The sequence below is a fragment of the Corapipo altera genome, unplaced genomic scaffold (genome assembly GCF_003945725.1).
Source record: "Corapipo altera isolate COAL_440 unplaced genomic scaffold, ASM394572v1 45, whole genome shotgun sequence".
NCBI classification, from domain to species: Eukaryota; Metazoa; Chordata; class Aves; order Passeriformes; family Pipridae; genus Corapipo; species Corapipo altera.
Window position 1 is genome coordinate 18,530,672 of NW_020884877.1, and position 14,027 is coordinate 18,544,698.

At 61.4% G+C, this 14,027-nt stretch overlaps 1 protein-coding gene across 1 annotated transcript in view; it reads right to left on the bottom strand.

Moving 5' to 3' along the window:
• Positions 1-771: 771 nt before the first annotated feature.
• The window catches only part of SPEG (striated muscle enriched protein kinase), a 38,747-nt gene continuing 25,491 nt past the window's right edge, over positions 772-14,027 (bottom strand). Inside the window, 27 exon segments of the mRNA XM_027636803.1 lie at positions 772-2,118; positions 2,423-2,572; positions 2,831-2,906; positions 3,424-3,647; positions 3,720-3,959; positions 4,050-4,740; positions 4,915-5,079; positions 5,267-5,389; positions 5,669-5,836; positions 5,915-6,031; positions 6,105-6,257; positions 6,382-8,611; positions 8,747-8,815; positions 8,909-8,951; positions 9,172-9,324; positions 9,566-9,592; positions 9,696-9,868; positions 10,064-10,141; positions 10,342-10,402; positions 10,549-10,749; positions 11,098-11,191; positions 11,275-11,443; positions 11,648-11,760; positions 12,570-12,742; positions 13,129-13,252; positions 13,377-13,583; positions 13,673-13,777. Of these exon segments, the coding sequence (XP_027492604.1) occupies positions 1,911-2,118; positions 2,423-2,572; positions 2,831-2,906; positions 3,424-3,647; positions 3,720-3,959; positions 4,050-4,740; positions 4,915-5,079; positions 5,267-5,389; positions 5,669-5,836; positions 5,915-6,031; positions 6,105-6,257; positions 6,382-8,611; positions 8,747-8,815; positions 8,909-8,951; positions 9,172-9,324; positions 9,566-9,592; positions 9,696-9,868; positions 10,064-10,141; positions 10,342-10,402; positions 10,549-10,749; positions 11,098-11,191; positions 11,275-11,443; positions 11,648-11,760; positions 12,570-12,742; positions 13,129-13,252; positions 13,377-13,583; positions 13,673-13,777 (6,335 nt within the window). The 3' untranslated portion in view covers positions 772-1,910.

Sequence of the window (14,027 nt, forward strand, 5' to 3'; positions counted from 1 at the left end):
TGTGCGTGTGTGTGTGTGCGGGTGTGTGCGGGGCCGTGCGGGTGTGTAGGGAGCGGCGCTGGCCGTGTGAGAGTGTGCGGGTCCGTGCGGGTGTGCGGAGAGCAGCTCCGTGTGTGGGTCTGCGCAGGGCAGCATGAGGGTGCAAGGGAGCTGCTGTGGCCGTGCGTGTGCCCCAGAGCGTCGGTGTGCGGTGGGGGGACACCGTGGGCTCTGACACGCCCTTGGACACACAGGTGTGCAACGCGCACAGTCGTGTGAGCTCGCGTGGGTGTCGGGGGAGCGTGTGACAGCCCGTAGGCGCCAGGCTGTACCGTGTGCCCGTGCCCACAGCGGCAGACACAGCGCCCAGGGGCCGGTGGGTGCAGCGAGGGGCAGCCGTGGGGGGCGGCGGGCTGTAACCAGAGCAGCCCCTGCCGGCACGGCCCGGCCTCATATGGGCAGTGGGTATTTATAGCCGGGCATGAGATCCCTCACGAGCACGCGCCGTGTCCCCAGCAGGAGCCCGTCCCTGCTGTCTCACTGTCCCAGACATGTCGGGCGCTCTGACACCCCATATTTTCACTCCATGACGTGAGGGCTATGTGAATCAGCTCCCCTGCGCTCATCCCAGTACTTTGCAGCTTCCCTGCCTTCTTCACCAGGTTTCCAATACCATTCCTAGCCCAGCCCCACCTGGAACCCTTCCTGGCCTCGGAACCTTAACCTCCCGAGATACCAGGGTCTGCACTTCTCACTCCCACAGTCCCCCCCAACAAAGTGCTGAGACTGGAGGAGCTGCTCAGGGTCTTTATTGCTGCTCTGGCACATTGCTTGCTCCAAACCACGGGGACATTGGCAACTCCAGAGCCCGGCAGAGAGGAGGGGACAGGGATGGGGATGGGAACAGGCAGACGTCTTCTCCTCAAAGTCAATAAATAAAGCCCTATCACTACAGCAGCATCTGGAAGGGGAGTGCCCAACCACTGCCCCCGTCCACCTGCTCAGAGCACCCAGGCCATGCTGGAGCATCTTGCCACCAGCTGGGGAGGGGTGGGGAGGGGACACAGGGCTCGGCAAGGCACTCAGGATCAGATGGGAGGGGTGAAGAGTCTGGGGATAGGTGGGCAGGCTGGCAGTGGGGCACAGGGCAAGGTCTGGAGCTGGGCGGGCAGAGCACGAGCAGCATGGGCCTGAGCAGACGCAGGAGGTGTGCGTGGCACCTGGGTGCCCCCCTGCGAAGAGGGGGTGCCTGCCAGTCCCCTGCCCTGGCACGGGGCACAGCTGACAGCCCGGGGGAAGGCACCGGCATCGGTCCTGGGGCCACAAACCCACTTGCCAGGACCAGGGCTGGAAAAAGTAGAAGGTGGGGGGCTGGCAGCCCCCACTCCCAGCTGTAAGGACTGGAGCTGTGCTGGCTGGCAGGGAGGTGTGAGCAGGCCCCTCTCTGCAGGAACCACAGGAGCAATCTCAGTCCTTGGGTGCTGGTGTGCAAACCAGGGGGAGCACAGGGACCCACACACCGTGGCTGGGGGCAGCTGCAGGCTGCAGTGTAAGGCACACGGATGATGGGACCCGCATGGCCATGGCTGGCTGGCATGCTGGCAGCTCTCCCCCTCCCACCTGGGGCTTCCCTTGCCCCACTGTCTGCATCCCATTGTTCTCCCGACCCTCTGCCACATTCTCTGTTCCTTGCAGCAAGGATTCCAACCACCTGCCCACTGCCGGACCCCACTGCTGGTCTGGCTGGGGCAGCACCTCCTCTCCATTGGCACTGCCAAAATGATGCTGGTCACCATTGTCCCTGGCAGCAGCACATGAGGTCCATGGACTCATCCCAGTGCGTCCTGGCTCCTCCTCAGCCGCCCTGTACTGCGGCCCATGGAATGTTCCTCTGGCTCCTCGGCCCCTCATGGCCGTGGCCGAGGCACCAGCTACTGTGGCCCTGGTGGCTGTCCGCCCTGGTAGGAGCGGAGTAAGACCTTGTGCTTGGTGACAGCCTCACCACGGCGCCGCTGGTGATCCACCAGAAATTCCTTGAGGCGGTTGGTGGTGAAGGTCAGGGTCTGGCGGCGCAGCTTCATCAGGTAGGCATCCTGAAGCCAGGCATTGGCAAAGCAGTCCTTCACCGTGGGGCGGCTCCTGGGGTAGAGCCAGCTCTGCATCAGGAACTTCGAGGTACCTACTGATGCTCCACCCCCCAAACCCAACCACTGCCCCTGCCCTGCAAGACTCAGGGATCCCAGTAGGGACAGATATCCACTGCCAAGAGCAGGAATGGACTCCAGAGCCCTGGGCTTAGGAGATCCCAAACCTCTCCAGAAGCAGGGCTGGACCCCAGGGTCCCACTGATGATGTCTGGAGGGATCCCATGTGGCAGGGAGCTGGCTTGGTCAGAGGCACAGTGTGGGACCACGTATCCTCCCTGGCTGGGCCAGGCACTCACCAGGGGTGGACAGTGAGGACCTTGCGGATAAAGAGGGCAGCAGTCTGTGAGACATTTGGGTACAGCCTGAAGGCATCAAAGCGCCCTGCCAGTATGCGGTTCTCCGTCTCGATGGGGTCCAGTTCGAAGAATGGTGACCGCCCACTGAGCCTGTGGTGGTGGAGGGGGTGGCATGGGCTGGGGAACAGTGGTGGGAGGTCCCCTTGCACATAACCCTCCCTCCCCCTTCCCTGGTTGGGGACAGCCACAGCTGCCCAGGGTGTCTCCATCCCCATGTCTAGCTGAGAAGGGTCTGTTGGGCTACAGCATCCCTCAGCCCACAATCAGCTTGGTGTCCCCCATGACACCAAGCCCCGAATGAGGCTGACTTACACTTTGAGTTGCTCATCCCCCGGCCCCTTCTCTTACATGATGTAAGTGAGGACTCCAACACCCCAGACGTCTGCTGCGGAGCCCACTGGGTCCCCCTTCACCACCTCTGGCGCTGTGGGCAGGGAAGCAGGTCTGTCATACACACTGAGACACCAGCCCCAGCATCCACACCACTCCCAGCACCTCCAGAACCTGTAGTAGCCCCAGCACCCACAGCATCCCCAGTATCCTCAGCACCTACAGAAGTTGACATATCCCCAGCATCCACAGCACCCACACACAGTATGCCCAACACCCACAGCAGCCAAGCATCCACAGCAGCCACAGCACCCCACTACTACACCCTCCAGCACCCCTCCCTGACACTCACCCTAGCCTGACATCCCAATACTCTAACAGAGCCCAGCACCTCCAAAGGGACCCCAACTGCCCCACAGCTTCCAAACTCTTCCACTGACCCCAGCAGCTCTCACAGAGCTCCCAGCTCCCCCAAGAACACAGTTCCTCCCAATTCCCAAGCTCCCCAGTCCATGGGCATACATGCACACCTTTGGGAACAAGCATGCTCCAGTTCCTTCCCTCTCCTCATCCCCACCCCCCTGCCACCACACCCCTGGTGCCCCACTCACACATGTACTCCAGGGTGCCAGCACGTCGCCCCAGCTGCCGCAGCACAAGGGGATTGTAGGTCTGGGCACTGCCAAAATCAATGATCTTGAGGGCATTCGTGCCCGAGACGATGATGTTGTCTGGCTTGATGTCGAGGTGCACGATGCGGCGGCCATGCAGGTACTCGAGGCCCTGTAGGAGCTGCAGTATGTAGCTCACCACGTCATCCTCTGAGTAGCGAAACCTGGGGGCAAGTGGCATCAGTGGGCAGTCCTGTACCAGCAACTGTCCCTGGCAGGCCCACTCCCACCTGTACCTGTCCACGATGCTGTAGAGGATCTCCTTGCCGGCACAGTTCTCACAGATGAGCACCAGGTAGCGAGGGGTGATGTATGCCTCGTGCAGGGCCATGATGCGCTCATGGTGCAGTGCCTTGAGGACTTCGTACTCCTGCAGCACACTCTGCTTCCGCTCTGCCTCATACGGCACGATCTTGGCCATGAAGTGCTTCCCTGTGGCATTCTCCTTGCACAACCGAATCACGCCGAAACGGCCCCTGCGGCATAAGGTAGCACTCAGCATCTCTGTTGTGGAGTGCTGGGGGCAGAACACCCCTGGCAGAGCATCCCATTCCATGGCTACTCACCTCGCCTTCTCATCCAAGAAGGTGTATGGCTTCTGGGGGACGCCCTGCCGCAGCGCTGTGCCATCTTTTGCCCCTGGGACCCCACTCTCAGCTGGGGGCTCCTTGGAGGATGGGGTGGTGGGGGTGGTGGTGGGCTCTGGCATAGGGGATGATGTGGGGGGCATGGAGACAAAGGAGGTGACCATGTAGGGAGGCATCTTCCGTGCAGGTGCAGTGTTGGGCGTGGGAGATGGTGTAGGGGCTGGACTGGGGGCAGTTGACACTGGGGAAGCAAGGGGGGACTTGGAAGGTGACAGAGCCTGGGACAGGGGGGAAGTGTCCGTGGGGGGCTCAGAGGACCCCTGGATGGGGGTGTCTGTGTGGGGAGAGGCAACAGACTGAGGAGGGGTGAACATCAGCTCAGGGGGAACACAGACAGTGATGTTAGGTGGAAGCTCGGGGTCTGGCGGATGACCCTCCTCATGGGGAGCAGAGGATGGGGAGACCCCTGGGGGAACACCCGCCTGTGCAGTCCCGGCTGCCTTCTGTACCACTCCCTTGTGCTTGCGTGGTGGTGTGGTGGGGGGGGGGCCTGCTGTCAGTGGCTCCAGCTGCTCCACAGGTGTCTGGATTGACTGGCTGGAAGCCGCCTTCTCAGGAACAGGGACGGGGACAGGGACAGCAACATCCTTGGCTGGAGCAACTCGGGCATCTGAGGGAGCAAAGGGAGGTATGAATCAGGTGGGGGTAAGCCAGGAGTGGGGTGTAAGAGGCGCCTAATTTTCCAGAGCACTGAGGGGGAAGATACCCTGGGAGTCGAGGCACCCCCAAAGCATCCCAGAGGCCCCACAGCTGCCCTGTGCCCCATGAGACAGGGTTCACTCACCTGCCGCCTCAAGATGCACCTTTGCTGAGGGGGTGCTGTAGGGTCCCTGCCCGGCCTTGTTGACACAGGCCACCCGAAACCTGGCAGTGCTCCCAGGGGGCAGGTCTGTCACATTGAAGTAGCAGTCCACAATGCTGGTGCTGACAATCTTCCACGCATGCTCCCCTGCCAGAGCAGGAATAAGATGAGACCAGAATAGACCAGGGACAGAGGCAGCCCACAGTCCCCCATCCTTGATGCCACAGGGGACAGTCAAGACATTGGGCACTTTTGTCCTGTCTAGGTGTCCCCCTGTGAGCCCATCTTCCTGGCAGTGGCTCCTAGGAGATGAGAGGCAGTGAGTGCTGCGTACCATCCAGCCTGCGCTCCAGCGTGTAGGTGCAGGGGGCTTTGCTCTCTGCGGGCTTCCACAGCACCAGCACTGTGTTCTTGTACTTCTGAGGGATCTCTGGAGTGCCTGGCCGCCCAGGGAGCCCTGCAAGGGGACAGACAGGGTGGGCTGGGTGCCTGGACAGGGCAGGGCAGAAGCTGCTCTGATGTGAGGACAAACAGCACATGGGTTCAGAGATGCCAGAAGTGCTCATGCAAAACCAGCCTGTCCCCTCTCAGAAAGCCCCAGTGTCATGCAGATGTGGAGAACAAAACTTAAGCGACCTGCTTCGACCGGTCCCCAGCCCTGGGGTGTCTGCCTGGCTTGTGCTCTTTCCACATGGGGCAGCACCTCTGCCTCCCGAGGTCCCCCCAGCCTCCTTACGTGCCACAGCCACTGTGCAGGAGCTGATGGCTGTGCCCAGTATGTTGGCGGCTGCACACTCGTACAGCCCTGCGTCCTTCCTGGAGACCTTGGTGATGGTGAGCATCTGCCGTCCGTCCTTGCAGGAGACAACGTTCAGCGCACTGTCCGGCTGCAGGGACTTCTTGTCTGTGGGGAAGCAGACAAGAGAGATGATACAGTGCCCCCCTAGAGTCCACCCACTGAGACAATGCAGGCAGCCCCCACCTTTCATCCACAGGATCCGGGGGGTTGGGCTGCCAGCAGGCAGGCAGCAGAGGGTCAGCGCCTCGCCCTCCAGCAGCACCTGGTCCTTCAGTTTGATGTGGAAAATAGGGGGGAAGTCTGGAAAGCAGAGTGGTGGATTAGGCTGGGACAGGGATAGGCACCCACCATCCCATCCTGGGGCTCCACCTACCTGATTCACTGGGTGCATGTGGCCGGCCAGCGGCAAGTGCCTCCTCCTGCAGAAGGCTGGAGGGGATGCTGGGCTGTGAGGCCATCTTCTCCTTTTTGCCCCGGGAGAGCCCCCACCGCTCCCAGCGGGACCTCTTCTGGCTGTCACCCCCACCTGTGGGCACCCAGGGCAGCTGAGACAGGGGCCAAGCCGTGGCAGACATGACTGCCATGCCCACAGTGACCGGACCATGGGTCACCAGCAGGAGCCTCCCATAGGATTCCCCGTCATTACTCACCTTTGGCGGAGGCAGAGGAGCCTGTGCTGCCCTCGGAGCGCAGGGACTCAGAAGAGGGTGCGGGTGCTGGGGGAGGCCCTGGTCTCAAGCTCTCACCCTCAGAGCTGGTTCGACGGAGTTCCCGGGGTCCCTCGCCCTCTGGCCGCTCATCTGACACGCTGCGCAGCCGCGCGGAGACCCGCTCCACTGTGGCACTGATCTTCCTCCGCACAGCCACTGCTGGTGACTCACTCTCCCCACCACCCCCCAGCTCTGACTTGAGGCTCTCTGAGTCCCTCCGCTCCTTGGAGCTGGCCATGGCCATGCTCCAAGAGAAGCGGCGCCCACTGGATGGGGTCTCACTGCCTCCGTCCTCCCCCACGCTTTTCTTCCTCTCAGCAGGTGGGGTCCGCTTGAGGAGAACGGACATCCTCCGGAAGAAGCCCCTATCCTTCTCCACCTCATGCAGGTCCTGCACTGACTTGGACTTGGCTGCCAGCCCAATAGGCCGGTCCCTCCGCAGTTCCAGGGGCACACCAGCTGGTGTGGGACGGTAGATGCCCTCATCAGAGACTGGGGGGCTGGCCAGGTGCCGGTCCTCAGAGCGGGAACGGGTGAGGAGCTTTAGACCCCGGGTGAGGGATGATTCCCGGCCCCTCTTGAACTTGGCCTCGAAGACCTCCTCCGAGTCGATGTCCTGGATGATCAGGGAGCTGGAGGAGCTGGTGGGCTTCACCTCCCTCCTCAATACCAGTGCTGGTGTAGGCGGCTTTGCAGGGCTGGCTGGTGGGGTCTCCTTGATGGTTGATGGGGTCTCCCTGATGGTTGGTGGGGGCTCCTTGGTGGTTGGTTGGGGCTCCTTGGTGGTTGGTGGGGGCTCCTCGGTGGCCAGTTCCCCAATTTGCGTGGCTCCCATGGCTTGCATCATCTTGGCGTAGGAAGACTTTATGTGGGTTTGGGGGCCAGGGGCAGGGGTCTGTGGTGGGATGGGTGCTCCCATCCTGGCAGCCCCCTCCCCACTGGGTCCAACAGCCTTTGTGGGTGACTTCTGTTCCCTGGCCATGGGCTTCTTCCCCATGGTGGTAGCAGCCATGCTGGCCCCAGGCTGGCTGTGTTCCTCAGAGATGTGTCTCCTTCCAGAGCCAGCCTTGGCAGGGGGAGCCTGGGGGACAGTGGTCTCTGCTGCAGGGGGTGTTGGTGGGCTTGGAGTGTCTGACGTCACTGTGGGCCGAGCATCAGAGAGAGCCGAGAGTGAGGGGGACTCCTTGAGCTGCTGGGCCTCTAGGCAGGCCACTGGGATCTCCAGGGGTGCACCAGAGCGTCGGTGCCGGACGACAGGCTCAGCATCCCCGTGGCTGAAAGAACTGCTCTTCTGCAGCCGGAACTCAGAGGGGAGGAGGCGTGGTGAGGTGGCCTCACTGGAGGCTGCCCGCACCAGCCTTGGCACTGCTGGTGTCTCCAACCGGCCTGGCCGTGGGACTTTTTTGTCAGGGCCAACCCCCAGGGTCTCCAGGAGGGGACCCCGCAGGCCACTGACCTTGCTGTCCCCAGAGCTGCCCCGCAGCAGCCGCTGGCGCATCAGCTCTAGGCGCTGGGCATGATCGTCCTCCCCCCAGGTTACCTTCCGGCGAGGCAGCTCCATGGAGGCTGCCTTGGCCAGGGCCCGGCGGGAATCCCGCACCACTCCAGCCCCTTCCTCAGTCCCAGGGGACTGTTGGAGCAGCAGGGCGCTATCAGCAGATCCACCCCTCTTCAGCTCTCCCCGACGGGCACTCCCTGGGGACTCCAGACTGGAACCCTTCCTCATGGCTTTGCGAGGGTACTCGGGCCTCTTCTGGGCTTCAGGGGCTTCTTCATCGGAGGAGCCAGGCGCCTCCACCTCTGCACACGGTCGTCGTGGCCCAGCACCCCTCGGCCGCTTCCCCAGGAACACTCCGGGCTTCTCTGTGCCCTGGCTCTGCCACTCCATGGCGGAGACCTCCCCCTCCGGCTGCAGCCCCTCGGATGGCCCAATGGTCTCATCATCCGTGGGTATCTCATTGAGCGACATGCGGGAGCCAGAGAACTCCACCTGGTGTGGCATGGGAATGAAGGGCAGCTCATCCAGGTCATCTGAGTCTGAGGAGGATGACAGTGCTGGTGACTCCTTGAGGTGCCGGGGCACAGCAATGGAGAGGTGGTTGGATGTGTCCTCCAGAAGCTCTGGGATCGGCCGCAGCACCATGTTGCACTTGTAGCTGATCTGTGAGCGCTGCAGCCAGCAGAGAGGGCTGGATCAAGCCCAGGTGCATGGCATGGCATGGCATGATCCTGCCGGTGCACATCACCCCATCCTGCCCAGCACACAGCCCTACCCGCTCCCTTGCTCCCCAGCCCCTGCCTTCACCTGCCATTTCCGACGGGAGAGGAAGAGCTTGAGGTGGTCGGTGCTGATGACCTTCCCCTTGGCCAGCGTCTGTGGGGTGAGGGGACAGCGGTGTCCCATGGAGCCTGCAGCAGGCTCAGGGAACCCCATGGCCACTTGGTGCTAGTCCCTGCCCAAACTCACCTTAAACCAGGGATGCTCCAGGGTCTGCTCTGCATTGGGTCTCCTGTGAACCAACACCACTGGGTGAGAACCATCCAGGCTTAGGGGCTTTGGCCAGAGGGGTAAGGGCAAGAGGGTCTGGTTGCCCGTACTGCACCCAGGCAGGGCTGTGCAGCCAGCTTGCCCTTGGGCATCCCGATGCACAGGGATCCCCACCTTCCCTCGAGCACAAGGCTCATGCTGGAGGGGCAGGGGATGGGGAAAGAGGACCCTGCAGCACTCACAGCCTGTCGTTGACCAGCACTTTGATGACGAAGCCCTTGGCTTCCCGGGTGAGCCCCTGGAACATCCTCTCCTCAAAGGCCACATTGTAGTTGCGGATGTTCATCAGCGTCGTCTTGTCGTTCTCTCCCACAAAAGGGGAGATCCCCGTCAGGCTGCCAAGGAGGAGATACTGTCATTGGGCCATGGGGCATGGGAAACAGCATGAGAAGTACAGGAGACTGAGGACAGGACCTCACACCCCAGCCTTGGTGCCAAGGGGAGAGCAGAGGCAGGAGCAGCTGGGGAGGAGGCTGAGTCTGCAAGGACTCATATGCATGATCACATCCTCAGCTCTAGAACTGGCGAGGGTATGGAAAGGGTGTCCCTCCCGTGAGGGCCCACCAGGGCACTTACCAGAGGTATGCGATGACCCCCACAGGCCTGTGGAGAGTAGAGAACAGTTGTTGCACATCGTGAGCCCTCTGGGGTGCAGCCCCTGCTGACATAGCAGGGAGCCTACCAACCACCCCAGGGTCACCCTTACCAGATGTCAGTGACACTGGAGACAGGGGTCTGGTTGACGATCTCAGGGCCCACGAACTCGGGAGTGCCATACTTGCAGTACTGTGGCTCCTCAGGCGTCAGCTCCTGTGCATTGCCGAAGTCACAGATCCGGACCTGCTCACTGCTCAAATCTGCCATCAGGAGGTTTTCTGGCTACAGGACAGTGCAGAGCAGAGTGGAGCTTGGCAGGATGCAGGGGCTTTCCCTGGTGCTCTTGGCACTGGGGGCAATGCCTCCCAACTATATACAGGAATGTTCCCTGTCAGCAGGACCAAGCCCCTGACAGTGCACCAGGAGCCCTTCCCTCAGGGCATGGGGCAGGAGGAGTCTGTAAAGGCCTGCACTCACTTTGATATCCAGGTGCAGGACACTGTGCTGGTGCAGGTAGCAGATCCCTTCCAGGACCTGCCGCATGTAGGACCGAACCTGCAAGAGAAGGACTGGGGAGGATGAGCACTCTGAGCATGGGTCAGCCCCACACTAGCCCTGCACAGAGGAGGGTGTGGGCTGTAGCCCCCTTAGTAGCCTGATACAATGAACATTGCACATCTCTAGGCTGGAACAGATCCCAGTGCCCCCAGAATCCCTCTCTTCCCCATCACTTTGCCCCCGCAGCATTTACTCACCTCTGACTCACAGACCGAGGGCTTCCTCACCATCCTGTCCAGCAGCTCTTCCTCAGCGCAACTGGGTCCCAGTCAAGGATCACAGAAATTCCATGCTCAACTGTGCCCTGCATCCAGTTCCTCTGCACCCACTCTGCCCACCCATTCCCCAAAAGCCACCTCTCATCCCCTGTACAGTGCACTCCTGGGGCAGTGCCTGGAGGATACAGCTCCATGACTATTATGACTGCATTCTTCTTCTCAAAGGCATCATGGAAGAAGACGATGCGCTCGTGGTCCAGCTGTGAGAGAATGTGCAGCTCCCGCCGCGCTGACTGCTTGGCCTTGGTCTTCCCAGGGATGAACTTGGCGGCAAAGTCCAGCCGACTGCTCTTCTCTGTCACCCTCCGCAGATAGGAGAAAGCCCCCCTGCAACGCAGCAGTAGGGGCAAGGGAGGATAAGAAGGTGGGCAAGCAAGAGACACCCCCCCTTCTCTGAGCAGCTGGTGCAGGCACTCACTCTGCAGGGAGCTGCCCACAGCTCTCCATGACCATCCATGGAGAGACCCCAAGCCTGGCTTTTTTCTGGCTACCTCAGCTCCCCACCCTAAGCTGGCACTGGAGTATCCATTGACACCTGAGAGCAGCCCCAGCACACCAGGATGTGGGGTACCATGGAGCTCAGTTCCCCATGTTGGAGCCCCAGGGTGCAGCCTGGCTTCAGCAACCCTGTCCCTGCAGTTTCTGGGGTGCCCCCTCATGCCGGCAGACACATACCTTCCAATCTCCTCGTGCACATCGTAGTAGTCAGTCAGGCGTTGTGCCTTGTGCAGTGCATCCTCCTCCATGGCAGCATCAGTACTGGGCCGGACTGGGGGAAGGAAAGGCGCTGGCATGGGGCAAGCTGGGCACCCAGGCTCTATCCTCAAGGGCTGGGGAGCCAATCAGTCATACCTGCCTGCACCACCAGCTCTGCCTTGCAGGAGACCTCCCCAGCCAGGTTCTTGGCCGTGCAGGTGTACACACCACTGTCAGGTTCGGCAGCACCCAGCACCACCAGCGAGCACTCGTTGTCCTCGTATACGAAGCTCAGGTGGCTGCTTTCCTCCAGCAGCTCCCCATCCTGAGGGTGGCAGGGGTGTTGGGGGCATCCTGTCCCATCCCTGACCAGCTCCCACCACCCTTTCCCCATAGTTAGGAATGGGGCACACCCCGCATCACCAGGATTGAACACAACCCTGAAGCCCCAGTGCAGCATCCCAGGTGAGGCAGCATGCGGGTCCAGTGGGTCTGTGGGTCAGGAAGTGGTTGGGAGCTCCCAGCCCACCTTGTACCACATGATATCCGGCAGCGGTTTTCCCTCCACCACCACAGCGAAGCGCGGTGTCTCCCCTTCTTGGACATCGATGTCCTCCATGATAGTCTCAAAGCGTGGTGCCTCTGCCAAGAGACAGGGCATGGGGCACCACGGGACAGTGTCACTCCCCTACCACTGGCAGGGGGTGTATGGCTGTGGGGCACTTCAAGGAAGAGTCAGCTCATGGTGTAGGTGCATGGAGTAACATGGGGCTGTGCCACCCCAATGCACACGGGAGAGGGACATTACAGGGCAGGCCACCAAAGGCATGTGCCTGCAGCACCATGGGGCAGTTCCCCATTGCTGTGGGGCACTGTGAGGCAGTGCCACTGTCAGCACACAGGCATGGGGCACTGTGGTACTGCATCTTCCATTGCATGTGGATGTGGGGTACTGTAGGTCAGAGCTGCCAATCACAACTCTGTGGGACATTCTGGAGGGGTCCTCTATGGCTTTTGGCACTGGGGGCAGTGCCTCCCAACTATATACAGGGATGGGACACCCTGCAGCAGTGCTATCCGTGGCATATGGCTGAGGGACACCATGGGGCACTGCCTCCCCATGCACATGGTCATGGGGTACATGGGACACTTCTGCCCAGGTCAGACATGGGTATGGGACATTAAGCAGCAGTATCAGTGCATGGTTCGTGGTCTCTCAACCCCAGGGGTCATCGCCACGCTATAGAGCAGCATCCCCATATGAGTGTGGAGCACTGAGGACCAGTGTCATACTATGGGGCAGTCCTCTGATGGCATATGGGCATGTGGTACCATAGACCGGTGCCACCCTGCAGGACAATGTCCCCGCCCATGGTATATGGGCTTGGAGTACTGCAGGGTGATGCATTGTAGGGTGGAGGGACACAGTCCCTCAGTGTGGGGGCACCTACCTGCAAGGTGGAGGCGGAGGGTGCAGCGGGCAGTGCCATGACGGTTGCTCACCTCGCAGGTCAGCAGCCCTGCAGCCCCTCGGCCCACATGCAGCAGCCGCAGGCAGTGCTGGTCGTCATCTGGCATTGTCACTTCGCACGTGCCTTCCAGCTCTCCCAGCACCTGCCCACCCCTGTGGGCACACCAGCTGCCACATCACAGCTCCACAGGCAGCCCCAGACCCACTACCCCACTGATCCCACTCCAGAGCCCCGTGACCACCTCCTGACCCACAGGCAGCCCCAGTTCCCACCCTGCACCTCCACGAACTGCTCACACCCCATTGTTAGTTCTGCCTTCTGAATGTCTCTTCCCCTTAAAACCCGACAGACAGCATCTCATCCCCTCCTTCCTCCCCAGCTCTGCACAGCCCTGAACATCACCATTGTGTGCACCCCCAGCCCAGCCCCAGGGAAGGAGCCACACACACACACACACATACACTGTGGGCTGCATAGGAAGCTGGTAGGGAAGCCCCTCTTTATGCATCCCGTGGAGTGATGCTGGGCCATCTCCTACCTCTTCCAGGTGGCAGTGGCCTCCACATGGTTGATGGTGATGGTAACAGAGGCTGGCTGGCCCTCCACTACATACACAACGTCGGGCTTGTCCAGGATGACCGGCGCCTCCTCCAGGTAGGGACCTGTCACATGCATTGTCACCACCCCGCCAGACCCCATGCCTCTCAGCCCTGGGCAGCTTACCACCTGACAAGGGACAGAGACCTCCTCCACAACTACCCAGCCCCTCCCCACTGCCCTTCTCACCCCGGTCCTGGAGCTGCACAGGCCCCACAGGTGGGGATGGCTTGCTGTTGGTCTTGGGGGTGGCGGTGATGACACGGAAGAGGTACTGGGCACCCTTGGTCAGCCCATGCACTGTGTAGGTGGTCTCCTGCACGCCGGTCACCAGCACCACCCATTGCATTGTGCCCAGCACTTGCATTTGCACTACGTAGGTCACTGAGTTGGGGTCTGCAGGAGAAGAGAGTCAGTGCACAGGCTCCAGTATTGGGCTAGCCCATAGGCCCCATCATGGCATTACCCACCCCCTGCCCCCTCACCTATGGCAGTGTCCAGCCACTTGGGTTTGTTCCAGGTCAGCGTGATGGCTCTACCAGTCACTGAGGCCACAGTGGGGGGCCCATCTGGGGGGGTTGGCACCACATCTGCATGGGGAGGTGGACAGGGATGTGAGTATGGTCACTGCCCCCACTCCTCAGGGCATCTGCCTTACACCCTGGGAGATGCTGGCTGAGGGGATGGATGAGGCTAATAATTGTCCCTGGTTCCCTGGTTGGGGGTCAGCCTGGCAGCCCTTGTGGAGTTGGTGCTGCCAGCAAGCCTCGTGTGGGACCTGAGGGTCCAGGGATGGGTCCTGACCCCACAAGATGAGAACAGTACTACTGGCCCCACAGT